The sequence below is a fragment of the Stigmatopora argus genome, chromosome 14 (assembly GCF_051989625.1).
Source record: "Stigmatopora argus isolate UIUO_Sarg chromosome 14, RoL_Sarg_1.0, whole genome shotgun sequence".
In the NCBI taxonomy this organism is placed as follows: domain Eukaryota; kingdom Metazoa; phylum Chordata; class Actinopteri; order Syngnathiformes; family Syngnathidae; genus Stigmatopora; species Stigmatopora argus.
In genome coordinates, this window is record NC_135400.1 from 1,569,388 (window position 1) to 1,588,225 (window position 18,838).

Consider the following 18,838-nt stretch of genomic DNA (forward strand, 5'->3'; position numbering starts at 1 on the left):
TCGATCGAAAAAAGCATTGTCAAACTCACTTTGACGCACGGATTTTACGTCATCTCGTAAAGCCAATCGGATGATGTGTTGTGGGAGGAAGAGGAAGTGGATGAAGGAAGCGTGGACGTTGATAGGATTCTCAACGAAGAGATGTATGAGAGGACAGACAAAGAGAGAGAGGAACTTTTCATTTGAAGGATTCTAATGAATAAATTTGTTTGAACAAAACAATCGTGAAACGAAGAAAAAAAGGTAAGATTTCTGATTTTCGTCAGCGGGAAATTTTAGGTGCGCACTATATTCGAGTACTGCGTTTTTCCAGATTTTTTTGGCCCAAAGTTATACCTGCGTGTTATTTTCGAGTGCGCGTTATATTCGAGTAATTACGGTATTATTGTCCCAAATTAAACACTATCAATAAGCTGGCATTCAAAAAGTTTGCCTACCCCTGGTATAGACAAATTTGCCTCTTTTATACTATTATTGTCCCAAATTAAACACATTATCAATAAGCTGCCATTGACTGCGGTAGACGTCCGATTCATGTTGACTGAGGTGCAGAAGCTATTTCTGTTATTAGTCTACCGCCGTCAATGGCAGCCAGATGTGCGGCTAAATAAAAGTCTTAGTATACTTTTAGCCCAGAACTTTGACATTAAAATAAAAGGCAATAAGTAAAATTATTTTATTAAAAATTTTATTAAAAAGAAGACAGCAAATTCACAGATGATGTGATTGCAGGGCAAAGGGAAATGAATGAGGTCATTGACTTTTACTATAATTTGGACAACGCTGGCGGCGGGCCGGATTAAAAAGCCTAACGGGCCGTATATGGCCCGCGGGCCAAGGTTGAAAAACATGTACACATACGAATCCGGGGGCGGGCGAGCGCGCGAATCCCGCGACGACGAAACGTCTGGTCGACCAAACGTCCGTTCTACCAAACGTCCGTTCTACCAAACGTCCGGTCGACCAAACGTCCGGTCGACCAAACGTCTTTCGACGAAACGACCGAGTGCCGTTTTCAGGCATCACCAAGTCCACAAATAACAACAACAAAACAGAAAAATAAATCATCAATAAATAATAATTAAATGATTTGCTTATTTATTTGATTATTGAATAATCCTGTTTGTATATCCTCTGCAAACCCATTCAGGACCCATTTGGAGAAAAGCGTGGCCGTTTTGACTATCAACGCCTGCAGATTCGTCTCGGCACCATTCATAGGCGAATAGGGGAAAAACGTGCAATGTGTGATCCCAATGACGATTCTGACTCTGAAACCAGCTCCTCGGAGATGGACCCTGACAGCCAGGGTAGCATCCACCCATGACGCTGTAAAACACAGATAATGAAAATTTATAATTTAAAAAGAAAGTAATGAAAATTAGTTCATTAAATGGCACATTATCATCTGTCATATGTTCCTTATATCTCTACATGGGTAAATGATGGCATTAGGTCCCTAACTCATTGGATGTGGGTATTACATTAGTTTGGTGATAAATCATTTCAATAGTAATTTGAGAAGCTGTTCAACCTTAGTCAAGAAACTACACTTACAAAATAGCCTTTGTTATTGTAATGATTTTTTTTTAGTTTTTAGTACAGACACATTCTTTAGTTCATCCTTTTTGCATCACTTGGGTTATGGGGGTGCTGGAGACTAAACCAGCTAACTATGGGCGGTAGGCAGGGTACACGCTGGACTGGTTTTGGCAAGTCGTAGGGCACATAGGGACAATTCACACCCATTAACATGTCTAAGGAAAATCTGGAGCATTAACTCAGCCTACCACACACGTTTATGGCATGTAGGAGGAAACCAGTGTATTTATCCTAAGAAATCTCATGCCGGCGCGAGGAAAACATACACCACACAGAAAGGCCAGGCCCCTCCGAGATTGAACTCAGAAATTTGTGTCAGACCTGCTCAATTATTTTATTCCTCAGGGGATATAAGATTAGCACGTTTTTCTTTAGTCCTAATAATGTCCTTTTATTCAGCCAAAAGTCAAACATTCTGGTATACTGACATTGCCTCCTTTTCTTTGTAGTTTTTCCCCCAAATCCATGTCTGAAACTACACGACCTGTACCAGAGCAGCAAAGCAGCCGATCACCATTCCAAATGAAAGTACGGCTAGATAGATTAACCTATAGTACCTTAGGTAGAACAAAATGTCACAAGCACAATTGAATTTATTTGCGTGATGTAAAAAACACTTTTCAAATGTCCCAAAGCTCGGGAAAACAACCGTTCATACACATTGAATATACACACAACCTAAGGAGTGGAGTAGGACTAACCCTAAAGTGGAACGGCACATCCAGCAAGAGTGGGGCATCTTTGACTGGTTGGCAGGCGCCGGGGCCAGCCATCCTCTTCCTCGGCCGTGCCCTGGAGGAACCACCCAGGGAACAGCGACTGTGATCCTTGGTACTGCTGGAGCTCAGCGGCTCGGGCAAGAAAACTACAACTGAGAGCACCTCCGCCGGCATTGCACCAGCTCACAGTACACCGTGAACCATGTTTGTTTTATAAGGTCACATGCAACAGCGTGCGTAGGTGCAGCAGAGCACATAATACCTTAGGGAAAGTTTTGACGGGTTGGCAACCTGTTGGCAGAGCTTGATTACCAAGTGATGAATAAAGTTGCATTTTTGCTGAATGGCCCCCTGACAATGCTTAGTTCTTGTATCGTGGGAGAAGGCCAAAAATTGCTTTTTATTAAGCAGATATAATGGAACCTCTAGTTACGAACATGTCTATGTACATACGAAATATTCCGGTTAGAAACAGCTCAAGGGAGAATTTTGCTTATGAAAGAAATTCTAACATCCCCTTGAATGTAATTCTATTTTTAGCATCCTGTATTTCATTTTGAAATGTGTGTGATAGAGAGTTCCGACCTCTTTGGCAATCAATACCTCACTAGCATCTTATTGGTCGGGGTGGGGGGTGGGGGGCAGTGCATGGGTACCCATGCTGGTTTTTGTGTGCCTTCAACCCTTGTTCATCACAGAGTTCTAACATATTGTTTAATAAATTTTCCTGTGTTCTTAATGCAACTTTATTCTTTTGTTTATCCTCATGGGCTGCTTGTCTTGGCAACATTGGGTAAACTGTTTGTTCTGCGTCGGTTGGAAAAAAACAGGATCCCTGGCAGCCCTTGACCATCTGTTTGTGAACCCCTGGTTTAGGGAGTCATATTGGGAAACTCGGAATGGGTTGGGGCCTTAATAATATGCGACTCATGAAAAACTCAAATTACAAAACCACTTTTAGGACGAATTAATTTCGTATGTAGAGGTACCACTGCGCCCTGTTATGGCCTGCCCACAAATCTTGTTGTTTGGACATATGAAGCAATTTATTTCTGTAACTCAGCAAATCAGTACTACATTAATTGTTTTTATATGCATCATCCATTCTCAGAACTTATTGTAAACATGTAGAAATTCAATTAGAGCCCTTTACATTTCACTCTTAAAGTATGACATTAGTCCAGGGGTCTCAAACTCGCGGCCCGCGGACCAACTGCGGCCCTCGGGACGATAATTTGCGGCCCCCGTCTTAATATGAAAGATTAATGTTCGTGCGGCCCGCAAGATTGATATGAATGACACTTGTTGTGTTCGGAGCTGAATGAACCAATCACGGTGAGGTATACGGCTCTGGAGGGCGGGACATCGGCCGGGCTGTCCAGTGCCTCGCTCACTCACTCATTCATTCCTCCAATCAGCTGGGTGGAGGAGAAGACGTGAAGCCGATCACTCCGCTCGGCGCGCACACTCCTCCGCTGCTCTCAGCATAGAACTGAATGAGGCGCTATGATCCGTGATCCAGCCTGTGTCAGTGTCTGTAGCCATCTCCGCGAGTGAAACTGAAACTTAACAGTAAGTGCGTTAACATGACACTTGAGAAATTCGGAGCACTGCCGTAATCCAATACGATCGGAGAGCGAAAGTGCGCACACACCCCGACGTGTCTCATTTGCACTGAAAAAGTTGCGGTGCACAAGGAATACAATTTGAAATGTCATTATACTACGAGACATGCTGAGGAGTACGAAAAATACCAGGGAGATGAGAGAGCCAACCAGGTTGCCAGTCTTACAACACGTCTTCTGAGGCAACAGGATTTCTTCAAGAAGGCTACCAAAGACAGTAATGCAGCAGTCGAAGCTAGCTACGCCATTTGTGAGTTGATTGCTAAAGCAGGTAAGCCATTCACAGAAGGTGAATTTATCAAAAAGTGCATATTACAGGCTGGACATATTGTCTGTCCAGAAAAGGAAAATCAGTTCAACCACATCAGCCTTTCTGCCAACACCGTGGCAGAGCGCATTTCTCACCTGTCAAGTGACATTTATGATCAAATGTGTGAGAAAGCACAATGTTTCAGTGTATATTCAGTGGCTCTTGATGAGACCACAGACATCACAGACACTGCCCAGCTCACAATATATGTCCGTGGTGTTGATGACAATTTTGAAGTAATGGAGGAGTTGCTCACAGTAATTCCAATGCATGGCCAGACCACCGCTAAGGAAATATTTCACCAGCTGTGTGATGCCATTGAGAATGCCGGTTTGCCATAGAAGAGCTTTGTTGGAATAACAACCGATGGAGCCCCATCAATGACAGGGAGGAAGAATGGACTGGTAGCACTTGTTAAAAAAAACTGGAAGAGGAGGGTGTTGAGGAGGCCATAGCTCTGCACTACATTATCCATCAGCAGGCCCTTTGCAGCAGATGCCTGAAGTTTGACAATGTGATGTCTGTCGTTGTGAAATGCATCAACCAAATCAGATCCAGGGGCTTAAAGCACAGAAGGTTCCGTGCTTTTTTAGAGGAAATGGAGTCAGAATATGGGGATGTGCGCTACTTCATTGAGGTACGTTAGCTCAGCAGGGGAAACGTGTTGAGATTTTTTTAGTTTAGAGCAGAAGTAAAAGACTTCATGGAGATAGACGGGGTTGCTGTTCCTGTGCTAAGTGATCCCAAATGGCTCATGGACTTGGCTTTTCTTGTTGATATCACACATGAGCTTAATATACTGAACAAGAAGCTACAAGGCCAGGGGCAACTTGTCAGTGCTGCCTATGACAACGTGAGAGGATTCTGCACTAAACTTGTGTTTTGGAAAGCCCAGCTCTCTCAGACAAACCTTTGCCATTTCCCAGCATGCAAGGCTCTCGTGGATGCAGGCACACCATTCAGTGGTGATAAGTATGTTGAGGCCATTTCCAAGCTACAGGAGGAATATGATCACAGATTTGCAGACTTCAAGACACACAAAGCCACATTTCAAATTTTTGCGCACCCCTTCTCCTTTGATATGCAAGATGCCCCTCCTGAGCTTCAAATTGAGCTCATTGACCTGCAGTGCAACTCTGCACTCAAAGCCAATTCAGGGAGGTGAGTGGAGAAGCAGACAAGGTTGGGCAATTTTTGAGAGTTGATCCCCAGCTTCCCTGAACTTTCCTGAATGTTCAAGCGGACCATGTGCCTTTTTGGGAGCACATAGTTGTGTGTCTTCTCCACCTTGAACTTCAATAAGTCCAAGTACAGGTCCAGACTTACTGATGAGCATCTTCAAGCTCTACTGAGGGTCTCCACTGCTTCCCCCCTCAAGCCAAATGTGACTCAGCTATGTGAGAAGAAGCGCTGCCAGGTCTCTAGCAGCAAGAAGTAGGCAAGAGAAGCCGTGTTCAGAATATTTCATGTTCAATGTTCCATTCAAGTTCAGAAAGTTAAAGGTTAAAGAGCTGTTAATACTGACATTTGAAACGGAATAAAAATAATTCATTTTCTCTACTTAGCCAGCCAGTGTATATCTACTGTATGCTCATTATTATTTTATTTTTGTATTACTGATTGATTTATTTTTTATTCATCTTTAAGTTAATTTATTTAATTCATTATTTTTTGTCAAAAAATAAAGATATTTGATAACGTTGGAATGTTTTATCAGCGCTTTTCTTGTGGAAATCCTGATGCGGCCCAGTCTCACCCAGACTCTGCCTCTAGCGGCCCCCAGGTAAATTGAGTTTGAGACCCCTGCATTAGTCCATCCGTTGTAGCTACAACAGCTTTAACTATTGTAGGAAGGTTTGAATTACAATTATTTGACCATTCTTTCAGAGACAATTAGTGAAATTACACACTGATGTTGGTTGAGAAGGCTTTGCACTGTTTCTGCTTTAATTCCTAAAAGTTTGTTTGTCAGGTCAAGATTCTATATAACAATTATTTTCTTCCAAACATAAACTTGCATGTGTTTATGTACATCCTCATGAAGTAGGAACAGACTAACAACATTTATTTGCCACAGCATGGACTTAAATCCATTCAGTATACAAAGTCAGCTAAATATACATAAATGAAAAGCTTGGTTGTGCTAAATCTTACTGTTCTTTACAAAGTCCTGACTTTGACGCATAAGGACACATTTAGGAGAAATCAGTGACGGGCCGTGAATTTCAAACCGACGCCTTAAGTGCTATGTCTGAATCAATCCAAACCTCAAAAACTATTTTATGGCTATAAAACCATTACTGCAGCTACAACTGCGACACGTATAAAAACGCATCAATAATAACCTCATACAATTGAAATATTTTTTAGGAATATAGCCATATTTTACTCACCAAAAATCCTTTTTGTCTGCACAAAATTTACCCTCCTTTCTTTCCTCCTTTGTTTCTATCGCCATCGAAGCTAATGCTGAAAGTCGAGCCTGTCCCATCGTATTTCTGGCATAAGTTTTTATTCGATTTAGTGCTGAAAATGTTCGTTCCCGGGTGTGAGGCTTGCTTGCTTTGGAGTTGTCCGACCTTTCTTAATGATGTCCAGCTCTTCTTGAAAAATCCGTCTTGAAAATGGCTTTGACAGTAAATCTGCAAACAAATCCATTTCTTCTCCTTCAGCCATTGCGGGTTGACAAAATATATATCAAAATATATATAAATTATACTTCAACACAACAATATATTTGCTTGTGCAGCTCGCTCCGGATACAGTTTGGTAGCTCTGGTTAGTCCACTCTATCAGTAGTGTTGAAGGAAGAGCACTCTTGTCTTCCTTCTCTGGTTCGATTAATTTCGGATGTGGAAGATGTTGGTTGTCCAAATTCAGGCTGGAGGCGATGAACAGTGACTTTGAAGCTTTTATTACAGAATATTCCGGGCACAGGCGAACCACAGGCAAGGCTGTCGTTCACAAATGCGCCAAGACAGACAACTTAAATTCACCTTTATTCTCTCAAGAGGGTGGTACCGAAGCCGAACAGGGATGGGATTTTCCCCTACTTCATACAGTAAGCTATTTGTTATGAACTGGCAAATAGAAGATAACGACAATGTTGCAAGTCTTCAAGGACACATCTAGGTACAGGACAGAGCTATAATAAAGAGAAGCTTGAGACTCATGGAGTCATGACTGGAAACGGGCAAAATACACATTTCAAAATGAGACCCACTTCACTAGCCAATCATAGTTGGTGAAAGCAATGACGTATCCCTACGCCTGTGAGAATTCGATTAGATTAGAACTTTATTTCATCCCGTATTCTGGACATTTCTTGGTTGCAGTAGGAAGACAGACACACAAGACATTGTAGACTAGCACAAAGAAACCAAGCCACGCGACGGGTGGGGCCGAGTCGCAAAGGCCGCAGAAAAACAGCAAAAAGCACAAAGCGGATGTAGCTACCGCTACTGGCTGCTACTTGAGCGGCGCCATCTTGGTTGCAGTAGCGAAAACGGATACAGACTCAAGAAAAAGACGTTGTAGAGTTGGATAAAACTGGAACCACACACAGGAAGTCTTCCACAAGATGGGGAACTTCTGCAGACTGTGACCGAGGTTGAAAATATTTAGTGTCACTCTTCCACGCTTATCTGCAGAGTCCCTCAGTAGTCTGGAGCTGAAGAATCAACAGTAGCAGAGCATAACCCCTCGACTCCGTTTCCGGCCTGGTAAGCGCCGGCAGCTCTTCCATCTAATCAGGGAGGGATCTCACTTTCCCCATAATAATAGATGGAATGGTTGGTCTGCAGCGTTGCTTCTTCTCCCGGAACTTTTGTCCAGCTGCGGATTTCCAGCGGCATTGAGGTGTTGCTCCTTCTGCTGCGTATTGTTCACAGCTAGTCCCATGTGTATGACAGCGTAGGCATGGCTGAATGGTTCCAAAAAAGAAGTAGCAGAAAGAACCCAGGCTAACAGAACAAAGAAAGTTGTAAACATTAAAGTAAAAAGTATAAAGTACAAAGTAAAGTAAAAAGGAATGTATTAAGAAATATTGAAATGTAATTTAAAAAAAGATAGAAAGCCTGTAAAACACGAAAAACAAATAAGAGTGGACAGAGCTACTGCCACCGGCTGCCGCGTGACGGCGCCATCTTGGAAAAAAAAATAAGGCCTTGGTGTCACCAACTCGAAATCTGATTGGTTAAAGCAACAGTTTTATCGACGCTTGTTTTATGCAGCTGAGCCTGCAGAACTCATTGGCAGATTTCTGACCCTGTCAACAAATATTGGCTGAAATGTGATTGGTTAGATGCTTAAATATGAAAACACATCTGGAAGCAGCGCAACCAGGGGAAAATCAATGAAAGGAAGCTGACCGACAATTTGTTTTTATTTATTTAATAAGTATTCATTGACAAAACATAATTAACATCGGTCTGTGATTGAGATTTTTTTTTAGGCCAGGAGAGAAGGCCTTGCAGGCCCTGACGGTCTACCAATCCCAGCTGACTTCGGGCCAGAGGCGGGGGACACCCTGAATTGGTGACCAGCCAATCATAGGGCACAAGGAGACAAACAACCATTCACGCACACACTCATACCTAGGGGTATTAGAGTGTCCAATAAGCCTACCATGCATGTCTTTGGAATGTCGGAGGAAACTGGAGTACCCAGAGAAACCCCACAAAGGTGAGCATGCAAACTTCACACAGGTGGACTGTACTGGATTTGAACCCAGGCCCCCCACTGAGGCCGACGTGCTAACCACTCATCCGCTGGGCCGCCCACCTTTTGATATGTTTATAGTTCTAATATTTAATAAATATATACTTTTTGATAATTATACTTGTGTACTTGTATTTCTCTATAGGCACAAAAGCTTGTAAAGTATGTATTGTGGTAATAATGGGTGTTATCCTACTTTGCGGGTTTTCGTTTATCGCACCCATGTCTGGTCTACATTAACCGCGATATTCGAGCGATTACTGTATTTAGGAAATTTGGGAGTTCATGTTATTTTCTCTGAAGGATATACTGGCATGCAGAACACGGCTCTATTTAGGAAATTAGGGAGTTCATTCAGTCATGACTAGGTATGGGCAAAACACACATTTTAATGAGGCCGACTTCACTTTTTTTTCCCAAGATGACGCTGTCAGCAACCAAGGAAATTTCCCGAATACGAGATGAAATAAAGTTCTAATCTGTCGTCCACAAATGTGCGCATTTACAATGACCTTTATACTGTCATATGGGTGGTAGCAAAACTGAACAAGCATGGGTTTTCCACGAAACTGAACAACGATGGGATTTTCCACTTTGTACTGTAAGCTTTTTTTTTTATGAACAGGCAAATCCAAGATAACGACAATAGTTCTTCAAGGCCGAATGTGGTTACAGGACATAGCTCTACTGAGGAGAAGAGGAAGTACATGCTGTTGTGACTAGATAAGGGCAAAATATGCATTTTAATGAGACCCACTTCAATTAGCGTCCATTTATAGTTATGTGGTTTAATTTATATAAGTATTACAGCTACATGTAGCCAGTCTTAACTCCAATCCTGGCTAACGGGGAGTTGGCGGTTTAATTCCATTAACAAATATACTAAATTCATTCATAATTTGTTTCTGAATGCTAATTGATGGCAATGCAACTATTGAAAGGAGGTTTTCAGAACTCCTGGGATGAGCCCATTTTAGTCTTTTAATTTCTCTAATATGTACTTCTCATCTCATTTTCTGAACCGCTTTATCCTCATTAGGGCCGTGGGGGGTGCTGGAGCCTAGCCTATCCCGGCTGACTCCGGGCCAGAGGCGGAGGACAGCCTGAATTGGTGGCCAGCCGATCGCAGGACACTAGGAGATGGACAACCGTGCACACACACCCATACCTAGGGACAATTTAGAGTGTCCAATCAGCCTACCATGCATGTCTGTAATTTGGGAGGAAACCGGAGTACCTGGAGGAAACCCACCCCCTTGTTCTGCCGGAAGTCCAGGATGAGTTCTCTGGTTTTGGAGACGTTCAGCGGCAAGTTGTTGAGAGCGCACCACTAGCTAAGTCTAAGGTCCTCATCTCTGTAGGTCGTCTTATTCCTCTCTGTGATCATCCCCACCACCGTTGTATCATCCGCAAATTTCACAATGACGTTCTCAGGGTGCGTGGGTCTGCAGTTGTGTGTGTAGTGTGAATAAAGTCCTAAAGTAGTGAACTTCAGCACACAGCCTTGGGGCGAGCCAGGGCTGAGCGAGCGGGCCGATGAAAGGTGACGACCCAGCTTCACGTGCTGGGGTCGGTTTACCAGAAAGTATTTAATCCATGACCAGGTGAAAGGTTGGCCAATTGAGAGATAAGAATGTCCAGTGTTAAAGACTGAGTTGCAGTCAATGAAGAGTGTTCTGACAAAGCTCGTTCTTTTTTCAAAGTGGCTCAGTACAGTGTGGAGGACGGTGGTAATTGCATGGATGAGGGGAAGACAGGCTTTGATGTCTTTCAGTAACAGTTTTTCAAAGCACTTTGTGATGATTGGTGTGAGAGCTACTGGGTGGGAGTCGCCCAGATTGTTTTCGAGTGACTTCTTGGGTACTGGGATGATGGTGGCCACTTTTAGGCAGGCTGGGCTGGTGGTTTGATCTAGTGACAGGTAGAAAATTGTGCTAGTTGGTCAGCACTGCATTCCTACCCTCATCTATGGTCTCGAGCTGTGGTACCCGACCGAATGAACAAGATAGTAAATACAAGCAGCCGAAATGAGTTTCCTCCACAGGGTGTCTGGTAATGGTCGACCGATAAATTGGTTATCGGCCTCCTCTAACTACTAATAATCAGTATCGGTCCTGAAAAACCCATATCGGTTGATCACTAGTGTCCGGGCTCTGCGTTAGAAATGAGGTGAGAAGCTCGGTCATTCGGGAGGGTCTCTAAATAGAGCCACTGCTCTTCCGCATCGAGAGGAGCCAGATGAGGTGGCTCGAGCATCGAGGCCTCTGCCTCACAGCTCTGGGGTCCTGGGTTCAAATCCAGGTCACGTCCACCTGTGTGGAGTTTGCATGTTCTCCCGGGGCCTGCGTGGGTTTACTCCGGGTACTCCAGTTTCCTCCCACATTCCAAAAACATGCATTGTAGGCTGATTGGTCACTCTAAATTGCCCCTAAGTATGGGTGTGAGTGTACATGGTTGTCCATCTGCTTGTGCCCTGCGATCGGCTGGCCACCGATTCAGGGTGTCCCCCGCCTCTGGCCTGGAGACAGCTAGGATTGGCTCCAGCACCCCCCGCGACCCTAATGAGGATACAGCGGTTAAGAAAATGAGATGAGACATTTTAAAACTCATTGTAATTATATAATGACAGTAAGGGCATTCAATTCAATTTACATAGAAGCATGTGATAGTCTAATTCCGCCATCTATTGGTTCAACACTGTAACGTGCTCAATTATTCAGTCCACTCAAATAATAATGCAAATTATGAGTTGGTTCATGTTTAATACAAAAAAACGTTTTTCTCTAAAAATGACGAATATAAATGTTTTGATCAACAATTAAAATTTAAGGGGAGTTAAGATTGAAAGAAAAGAGTTCTTGGCACAATACAGTATCATTTCATTTCTTGTTGTGAGACTTATTCCCTGTACGATCAGGGAGTGAATAACCAGTCTCTATGGATTCAGTAAACCGACGTTTCTGTTGCCCCCGTGAGGTTTTTCCTTGTTTTTCTCCCCAATGCTGCAGGTGCACGGAGGTCAGCCAGGGGCACTCATTGACGCAAGCGGTAATTGGCATTGGAAATGATCGATTATGGTGCTTGATGACTTAAACTGATTTCTTAGTGAGTGTTTTACCACTCTTGTTTTTCTTTGACCTCATTTGTTGTATTTCTTTGTACCTGCTGAAAATAAAATGAAAAAGTATGTAAGCACTTACTCAAGACTGTCAAAATCAGTCTCAATATGTTGTGTTCTATCATGGTGAATGCTGCTGTGCTTCGAAACATCATGTCCACACCTACTGCAAGTGGGTCACCCACCCGCTACCTGTCATTGACAACAAATTTCTCATAAGCACCAAGAACCTTCCCCGTTTCATTCTTTGCAGCATGTTGACATTTTTTTTAAATGGGAGGCTTTTTTTAAAGTAAAAATAAGGCCAGCTTTCAAGCCATGGCTGCCAATAAGAATGTTAATTTATCCTATCCCCCTCTCCCAGTCAAAATGGATCGGACGTATAGCGCTGTCTATGACAGCTAATGAGCTAAAGAAGGCAATATTTGTGTCACTAGCATAGAGCGAGAGAGGTTTTCACTACACTTGCCAAGAGGTTTTGACTATATTGCACGCAAGCTTTTGACTAGAATGTAAAAGCAAATCACGTTTCAGTATACAGTGCGCAAACTTTTGACTCTACTGTGCGAAAGCTTTTGACTAGTGTGTATAAGTTTCACTAAACAGTGTGCAAGCTTTTGACCAGTATGTATAAGCAAAACATGTTTCATTATACGTAGAATATAAGCCCTTTTGACCAGGGTGTGTGACTAATCCTGAATTATGTGCCTAACCGCACCTCATAAAACCTGCGGTCAAGCCGTTTTTCTTTCATTCATTTTCTGAACCGCTTATCCTCACAAGGGTCACAGTGGGTACTGGAGCCTATCACAGCTGAATATGGGCACAAGGCGGGGGACACCCTGAATTGGTGGCCAGCCAATCGCAGGGCACGAGGAGACGGACAACACTCACACCTAGTGGCAATTTAAAGTGTTCAACCTGCCTTCCATGCACAGAGCTGCCAACCTCCGTTGACCCCATTTCAGGAGTACCCTTGTCCCATTTCTGGAGTTTTTCCCAGAGTGAATGTGATTCACGCAAAATCGATATAAAATGTAAAAAATAACAATATAGGACAATTTAAATCAAACTTATTATCGTAGGGCGGACCGGTGGAGCGAGCGGTTAGCGCGTCAGCCTCACAGCTCTGGGCTCCTGGGTTCAAGTCCAGGTCAGTTCACCTGTGTGGAGTTTGCATGTTGTCCCCGGGCCTGTGTGGGTTTTCTCTGGGTACTCCGGTTTCCTCCCATGTTCCAAAAACATGCATAGTAGGCTGATTGGACAGTCTAAATTGCCCCCAGGTATGGGTGTGGGTGTGTATGGTTGTCCGTCTCCTTGTGCCCTGCGATCGGCTGGCCACCGATTCACGGTGTCCCCCGCCTCTGGCCCGGAGTCAGCTGATCCTAATGAGAATAAAGCGGTTCAGAAAATGAGATAAGATGAGACGTTCCTGGGATTGGCTCCAGCACCTCCCTAATGAGGGTAAAGCGCTTCAGAAAATGAGATGAGATTTTTTTTGTCTGTTTGTTTGTTGTTGTATTTGTGCACTTTAAATCTCATTATACTTGTATAATGACAACAAAAAGCATTATTGCGCGGTGGGCGCGTCGGCCTCACAGCTCCTGGGCCCGGGGTTCAAAGCCAGATCGGTCCAACTGGGGGGAGTTTGCATGTTCTCCCAGGATAAAGCGGTTCAGAAAATGAGATAAGATGAGCTGTTGTTATCATGTTTTTACATTAATTGAAACAGTGCCTTTGCAAACTATTGAAAAAGTAGAGCATAATGAAAATAAGTTTTTCTTTGTGTTTGTGGTCCTTCTACGTGCGTCAGTCAGTAATTCCACCATGTGTCACGCTGAAGCCGCACATGGCATGTTATGCAATGTGCAAATGTCGGTCCTTTTGGAGACCGCAACATGGGGTATTTCGTCGAAAACGAACAAAATAAACTTCTACAAGTGGTGTGTTTCTTATTAAAAGTTTCATCCAACTTGCCATCCATTTTGCGCTTAACCCGAGTAGGCATATTGATGAGACTTACGTGTGCTGTGTACGCCTACTTCCTTTAAAACAACCCCAGAAATGATAGGATTTGTTTCAAAACAAAAGACTGATGGTTTAGTCAGCCTTAATAATACTTACTGCCCTTATAAAAAAAACGAAAACAAAATGTTAAAGCGATAGAGGCTACCTATGCAATCTGATAGGTTCACCAATAGGCATTTCCAAATGCACGCACAAATAAAGAGAAAAGACAATCTTCTTGATTTCTTCTTGCAAGGAGAACAGAACTGGTCATGCCGAGTCCCCGCTCTGTTCTGGCCACACGCTTCTTTTCTTGTTTATTAACTTCAAGGACCCTAGTTACAATGGACGTCTCAACTCTCAAGGGAGGGTGTTAGGGTTATTAATAAGTCTTACATTATTATATATTTGCTTGCAATGAAGAAAGTGCTTCGCTTACTACATCTAATATGCCTGCTAGTGTGACATGCTAGAGTGTTTGATTTATTAAAGATTGCATGTTGGGGGTGTACAACTAGTTTGGATTGAGTGTTTATCAGTGTTTGATTGTTGATGCCTTGATCCACATAGCAAGTGACATTTTAAAGAGAGTATCGGTATTCGATTATTGATGCCTTGGAGCACATAGCTTGAAACACGGGAGATTTTTCCCATAAGAGTAAAGTTGGATTGAGAAACAACAACGGATCACTGTTCTGATTATTTCTCCCTGTGTTTCAAGGTATGCTGGTTAATGTAGAGGCCGGTTGAGTTTGTGGTTTGCAATATACACTGTTTAGCATGTGAGAAAGAAGTTAATGTTTAGTAATGTTTATTTACTTTAGAATTGCGAGCGTGAATGTACGAGTATCTGGTCATGCACATGGCTATAACATTCAGCACGCTACCTTCAGCCGCCATTATCCCGTTGAGTGTCTATGACGGTCATAGCAAGGAAGTTATGTTATTGATATTTCATTGTTTGCCCTGTTGGATTGTTGAGAAGGACTTCTCGAAGTTGTAAAAAGGTCTCTCATTCTCTTGGTCTACCTCTCTCTCATTCTGTCGTCTGCCTCTCTCTCATTCTGTAGGTCTGCCTCTCTCTCATTCTGACGGTGTGCCTCTCTCTTATTCTGTCAGTCTGGCTTTCTCTCATTCTGTCGATCTGCCTCTCTCTCTTTCTGTCGTTCTTCCTCTCTCTCATTCTGTCGGTGTGCCTCTCTCATCCTGTCAGTTTGCTTCTCTCTCATTCTGTCGGTCTTCCTCTCTCATGCAGTCGGTCTTCCTCTCTCTCATCCTGTCAGTTTGTTTCTCTCTCATTCTGTCGGTCTTCCTCTCTCATTCTGTCGGTCTACCTCTCTCTCATTCTGTCAGTCTACCTCTCATTCTGTCGGTCTACCTCTCTCAATCTTCGGGTCTACCTCTCTCATTCTCTGGGTCTACAACTCTCTCATTCTCTGGGTCTCCCACTCTCTCATTCTCTGGGTCTAACTCTTTCCTTCTCTGGGTCTACCCCTCTCATTCTCTGGGTCTTCCTCTCTCTCATTCTGTGGGTCTGGCTCTCTCTTGTTCTTTCAGTCTGGCCCTCTCTCATTCTGTCGGTCTGGCTCTCTATCATTCGGTCAGTCTGGCTCTCTCTCATTCTGTCGGTGTGGCTCTCTAATTCTGTCAGTCTGGCTCTCTATCAATCTGTCGGTCTGGCTCTCTGTCATTCTGTTCATCTGGCTCTCTCTCATTCTGGCGGTCTGGCTAACTAACATTCTGTCGGCTTGGCTCTCTCTCATTCTGTCCGTCTGGCTCGCTCTCATTCTGTCCGTCTGGCTCTCTCTCATTCTGTAGGTATTGCTCTCTCTCAATCTGTCGGTCTGGCTCTCTCTCATTCTGTCGGTCTGCCTCTCTCTCATTCTGTCGGTCTGCCTCTCTCTCATTCTGTTGATCTTCCTCTCACTCTTCTGTAGGTCTTCCTCTATCTCATTCTGTCTGTCTGCCTCACTCTCATTCTGTCAGTCTGGCTCTCTCTCATTCTGTCGGTCTGCTTCTCTCATTCTGTTGGTCTACCTCTCTCTCATTCTGTTGTCTACCTCTCTCATTCCGTTGGTCTACCTCACTCATTCTGTCGGTCTACCTCTCTCATTCTCTGGGTCTACCACTCTCTCATTCTGCCAGTCTGCCTCTCTCTCATTCTGCCAGTCTTCCTCTCCCTCATTCTGTCGGTCTACCTCTCTCTTTTTCTCTGGGTCTACCTCTCTCTCATTCTCTGGGTCTAACTCTCTCATTCTCTGGGTCTAACTCTCTCTCATTCTCTGGGTCTAACTCTCGCTCTCATTCTCTGGGTCTACCTCTCTTGTTCTTTGGGTCTACCTCTCTCATTCACTGGCTCAACCTCTCTCTCATTCTGTCGGTCTACCTCACTCTCATTCTGTCGGTCTACCTCTCTCATTCTGTCGGTTTACCTCTCTCCTTCTGTCGGTCTACCTCTCTCATTCTCTGGGTCTACCTCTCTCTCATTCTCTGGGTCTACTTCTCTCTCATTCTCTGGGTCTACCCCTCTCATTCTCTCTTTTTCTCTCATTCTGTGGGTGTACCTCTCCCTTTCTCTGCGTCTACCTCTCTCATTTTCTAGGTCTACCGCTCTCATTCTCTGGGTCTACCTCTCTCATTCTCTGGGTCTACCTCTCTCATGCTCTGGGTCTACCTCTCTCATGCTCTATGTCTACCTCTCTCATTCTCAGGGTCAACCTCTCTAATTCTATGAGTCTACCTCTCTCATTCTGTGGGTCTACCTCTCTCATTCTCTGGGTCCACCTCTCTCATTTTCCGGGTCTACCTCTCTCTCATTCTCTGGGTCTACCTATCTCATTCTCTGGGTCTACCTACTCTCTCTCAATCTTTTGGTTTACCTCTCTCATTCTGTCTGTCTACCTCTCTCATTCTGTCGTTCTTCCTCTGTCTCTCTCCTTCTGTCGTTTTACTTCTCTCTCTCTGGGTCTACCTCTCTCTCAATCTGTTGGTCTACCTCTGTCTTTCTGGCTGTCTACCTCTCATTCTGTCGGTCTACCTCTCTCATTCTGTCGGTCTACCTCTCTGATTCTCTGGGTCTACCTCTCTCATTCTCTGGGTCTACCTCTCTCATTCTCTGGGTCTATTTCTCTCATTCTCTGGGTCTACCCCTCTCATTCTCTCTTTTCTCTCTCATTCTGTGGGTGTACCTCTCCCTTTCTCTGCGTCTACCTCTCTCATTTTCTACATCTACCGCTCTCATTCTCTGGGTCTATCTGTCTCATTCTCTGGGTCTACCTCTCTCATTCTCTGGGTCTACCTCTAGCTCGTTCTCTGGGTCTACCTCGCTCTCATTCTCTGGGTCTACATCTCTCTCATTCTCTGGGTCTATCTGTCTCATTCTCTGGGTCTACCTCTCTCATTCTCTAGGTCTACCTCTATCTCGTTCTCTGGGTCTACCTCGCTCTCATTCTTTGGGTCTACCTCTCTCTCATTATCTGGGTCTACCTCTCTCATTCTCTGTCTATCTCTCTCATTCTCTGGGTCAACCTCTAATTCTATGAGTCTACCTCTCTCATTCTGTGGGTCTACCTCTCTCATTCTGTGGGTCTACCTCTCTCATTCTCTGAGTCCACCTCTCTCATTTTCTGGGTCTACCTCGCTCTCATTCTCTGGTTCTACCTATCTCATTCTCTGGTTCTACCTCTCTCATTATGTCGGTCTACATCTCTCATTCTGTTGGTCTACCTCAATTTAATTCCGCCGGTCTAGCTCTCTTTCATTCTCTCGGTCTACCTCTCTCTCTGGCTCTACCTCTCTCTCATTCTCTTGGTCTACCTCTCTCTCATTCTGTCGGTCTACCTCTCTTATTCTGTCGGTCTACCTCTCTCTCTCTCTGGGTCTACCTCTCTCATTCTGTCTGTCTTTCTCTCTCATTCTGTGGGTCTACCTCTAATTCTGTCGGTCTACCTCTAATTCTGTCGGTCTACCTGTGTCTCATTCTGTCGGTCTACCTCTCTCTTATTCTGTCGGTCTATGTCTCTCTGATTACGTGGGTCTACCGCTCTCTCTTTCTCTCAGGCTACCTCTTTCTCATTCTGTCTGTCTACCTCTCTCTCTCTCTCTGGGTCTACCTCTCTCTCTCTCTCTGGGTCTACCTCTCTCTCTCTCTCTGGGTCTACCTCTCTCTCTCTCTGGGTCTACATCTCATTCTGTCTGTCTACCTCTCTCTCTGGCTCTACCTCTCTCAATCTGTCTGTCTACCTCTCTCTCTCTGGCTCTACCTCTCTCTCAATCTGTCTGTCTACCTCTCTCAATCTGTCTGTCTACCTCTCTCTCCGGGTCTATCTCTCTCGCATTCAGTCTGTCTACCCCTCTCTATTCAGTCTCTCTCTCTCATTCTGTTTGTCTAACTCTCTCTCAATCTTTTGGTCTACCTCTCTCATTCTGTCTGTCTACCTCTCTTATTCTGTCGTTCTACCTCTGTCTCTCTCCTTCTGTCGTTTTACTTCTCTCTCTCTCTCTCTGGGTCTACCTCTCTCTCAATCTGTTGGTCTACCTCTGTCTTTCTGGCTGTCTACCTCTCTCATTCTGTCGGTTTACCTCTCTCATTCTGTCGGTCTACCTCTCTCATTCTCTGGGTCTACCTCTCTCTCATTCTCTGGTCTACCTCTCTGATTCTCTGGGTCTACCTCTCTCATTCTCTGGGTCTACTTCTCTCTCATTCTCTGGGTCTACCCCTCTCATTCTCTCTTTTTCT

The 18,838-nt window shown here is 44.1% G+C and overlaps 1 protein-coding gene across 6 annotated transcripts in view; it reads left to right on the top strand.

The window, feature by feature from the left end:
* Positions 1 to 16,162, top strand: part of ube2z (ubiquitin-conjugating enzyme E2Z) — a 92,642-nt gene extending 76,480 nt beyond the window's left edge. For 4 of the 6 annotated variants that reach the window (XM_077618503.1, XM_077618505.1, XM_077618504.1 and 1 more), the window contains one exon: positions 15,171 to 16,162. In XM_077618503.1, coding sequence (XP_077474629.1) covers positions 15,171 to 15,836 — 666 coding nt within the window. In that variant the 3' untranslated portion in view covers positions 15,837 to 16,162. Of the gene's footprint in view, positions 1 to 1,150; positions 1,417 to 2,051; positions 9,094 to 15,170 lie in introns of those variants that run through there. The other 2 variants (XM_077618508.1, XM_077618506.1) reach the window with 2 other exon arrangements.
* Positions 16,163 to 18,838: the final 2,676 nt, after the last annotated feature.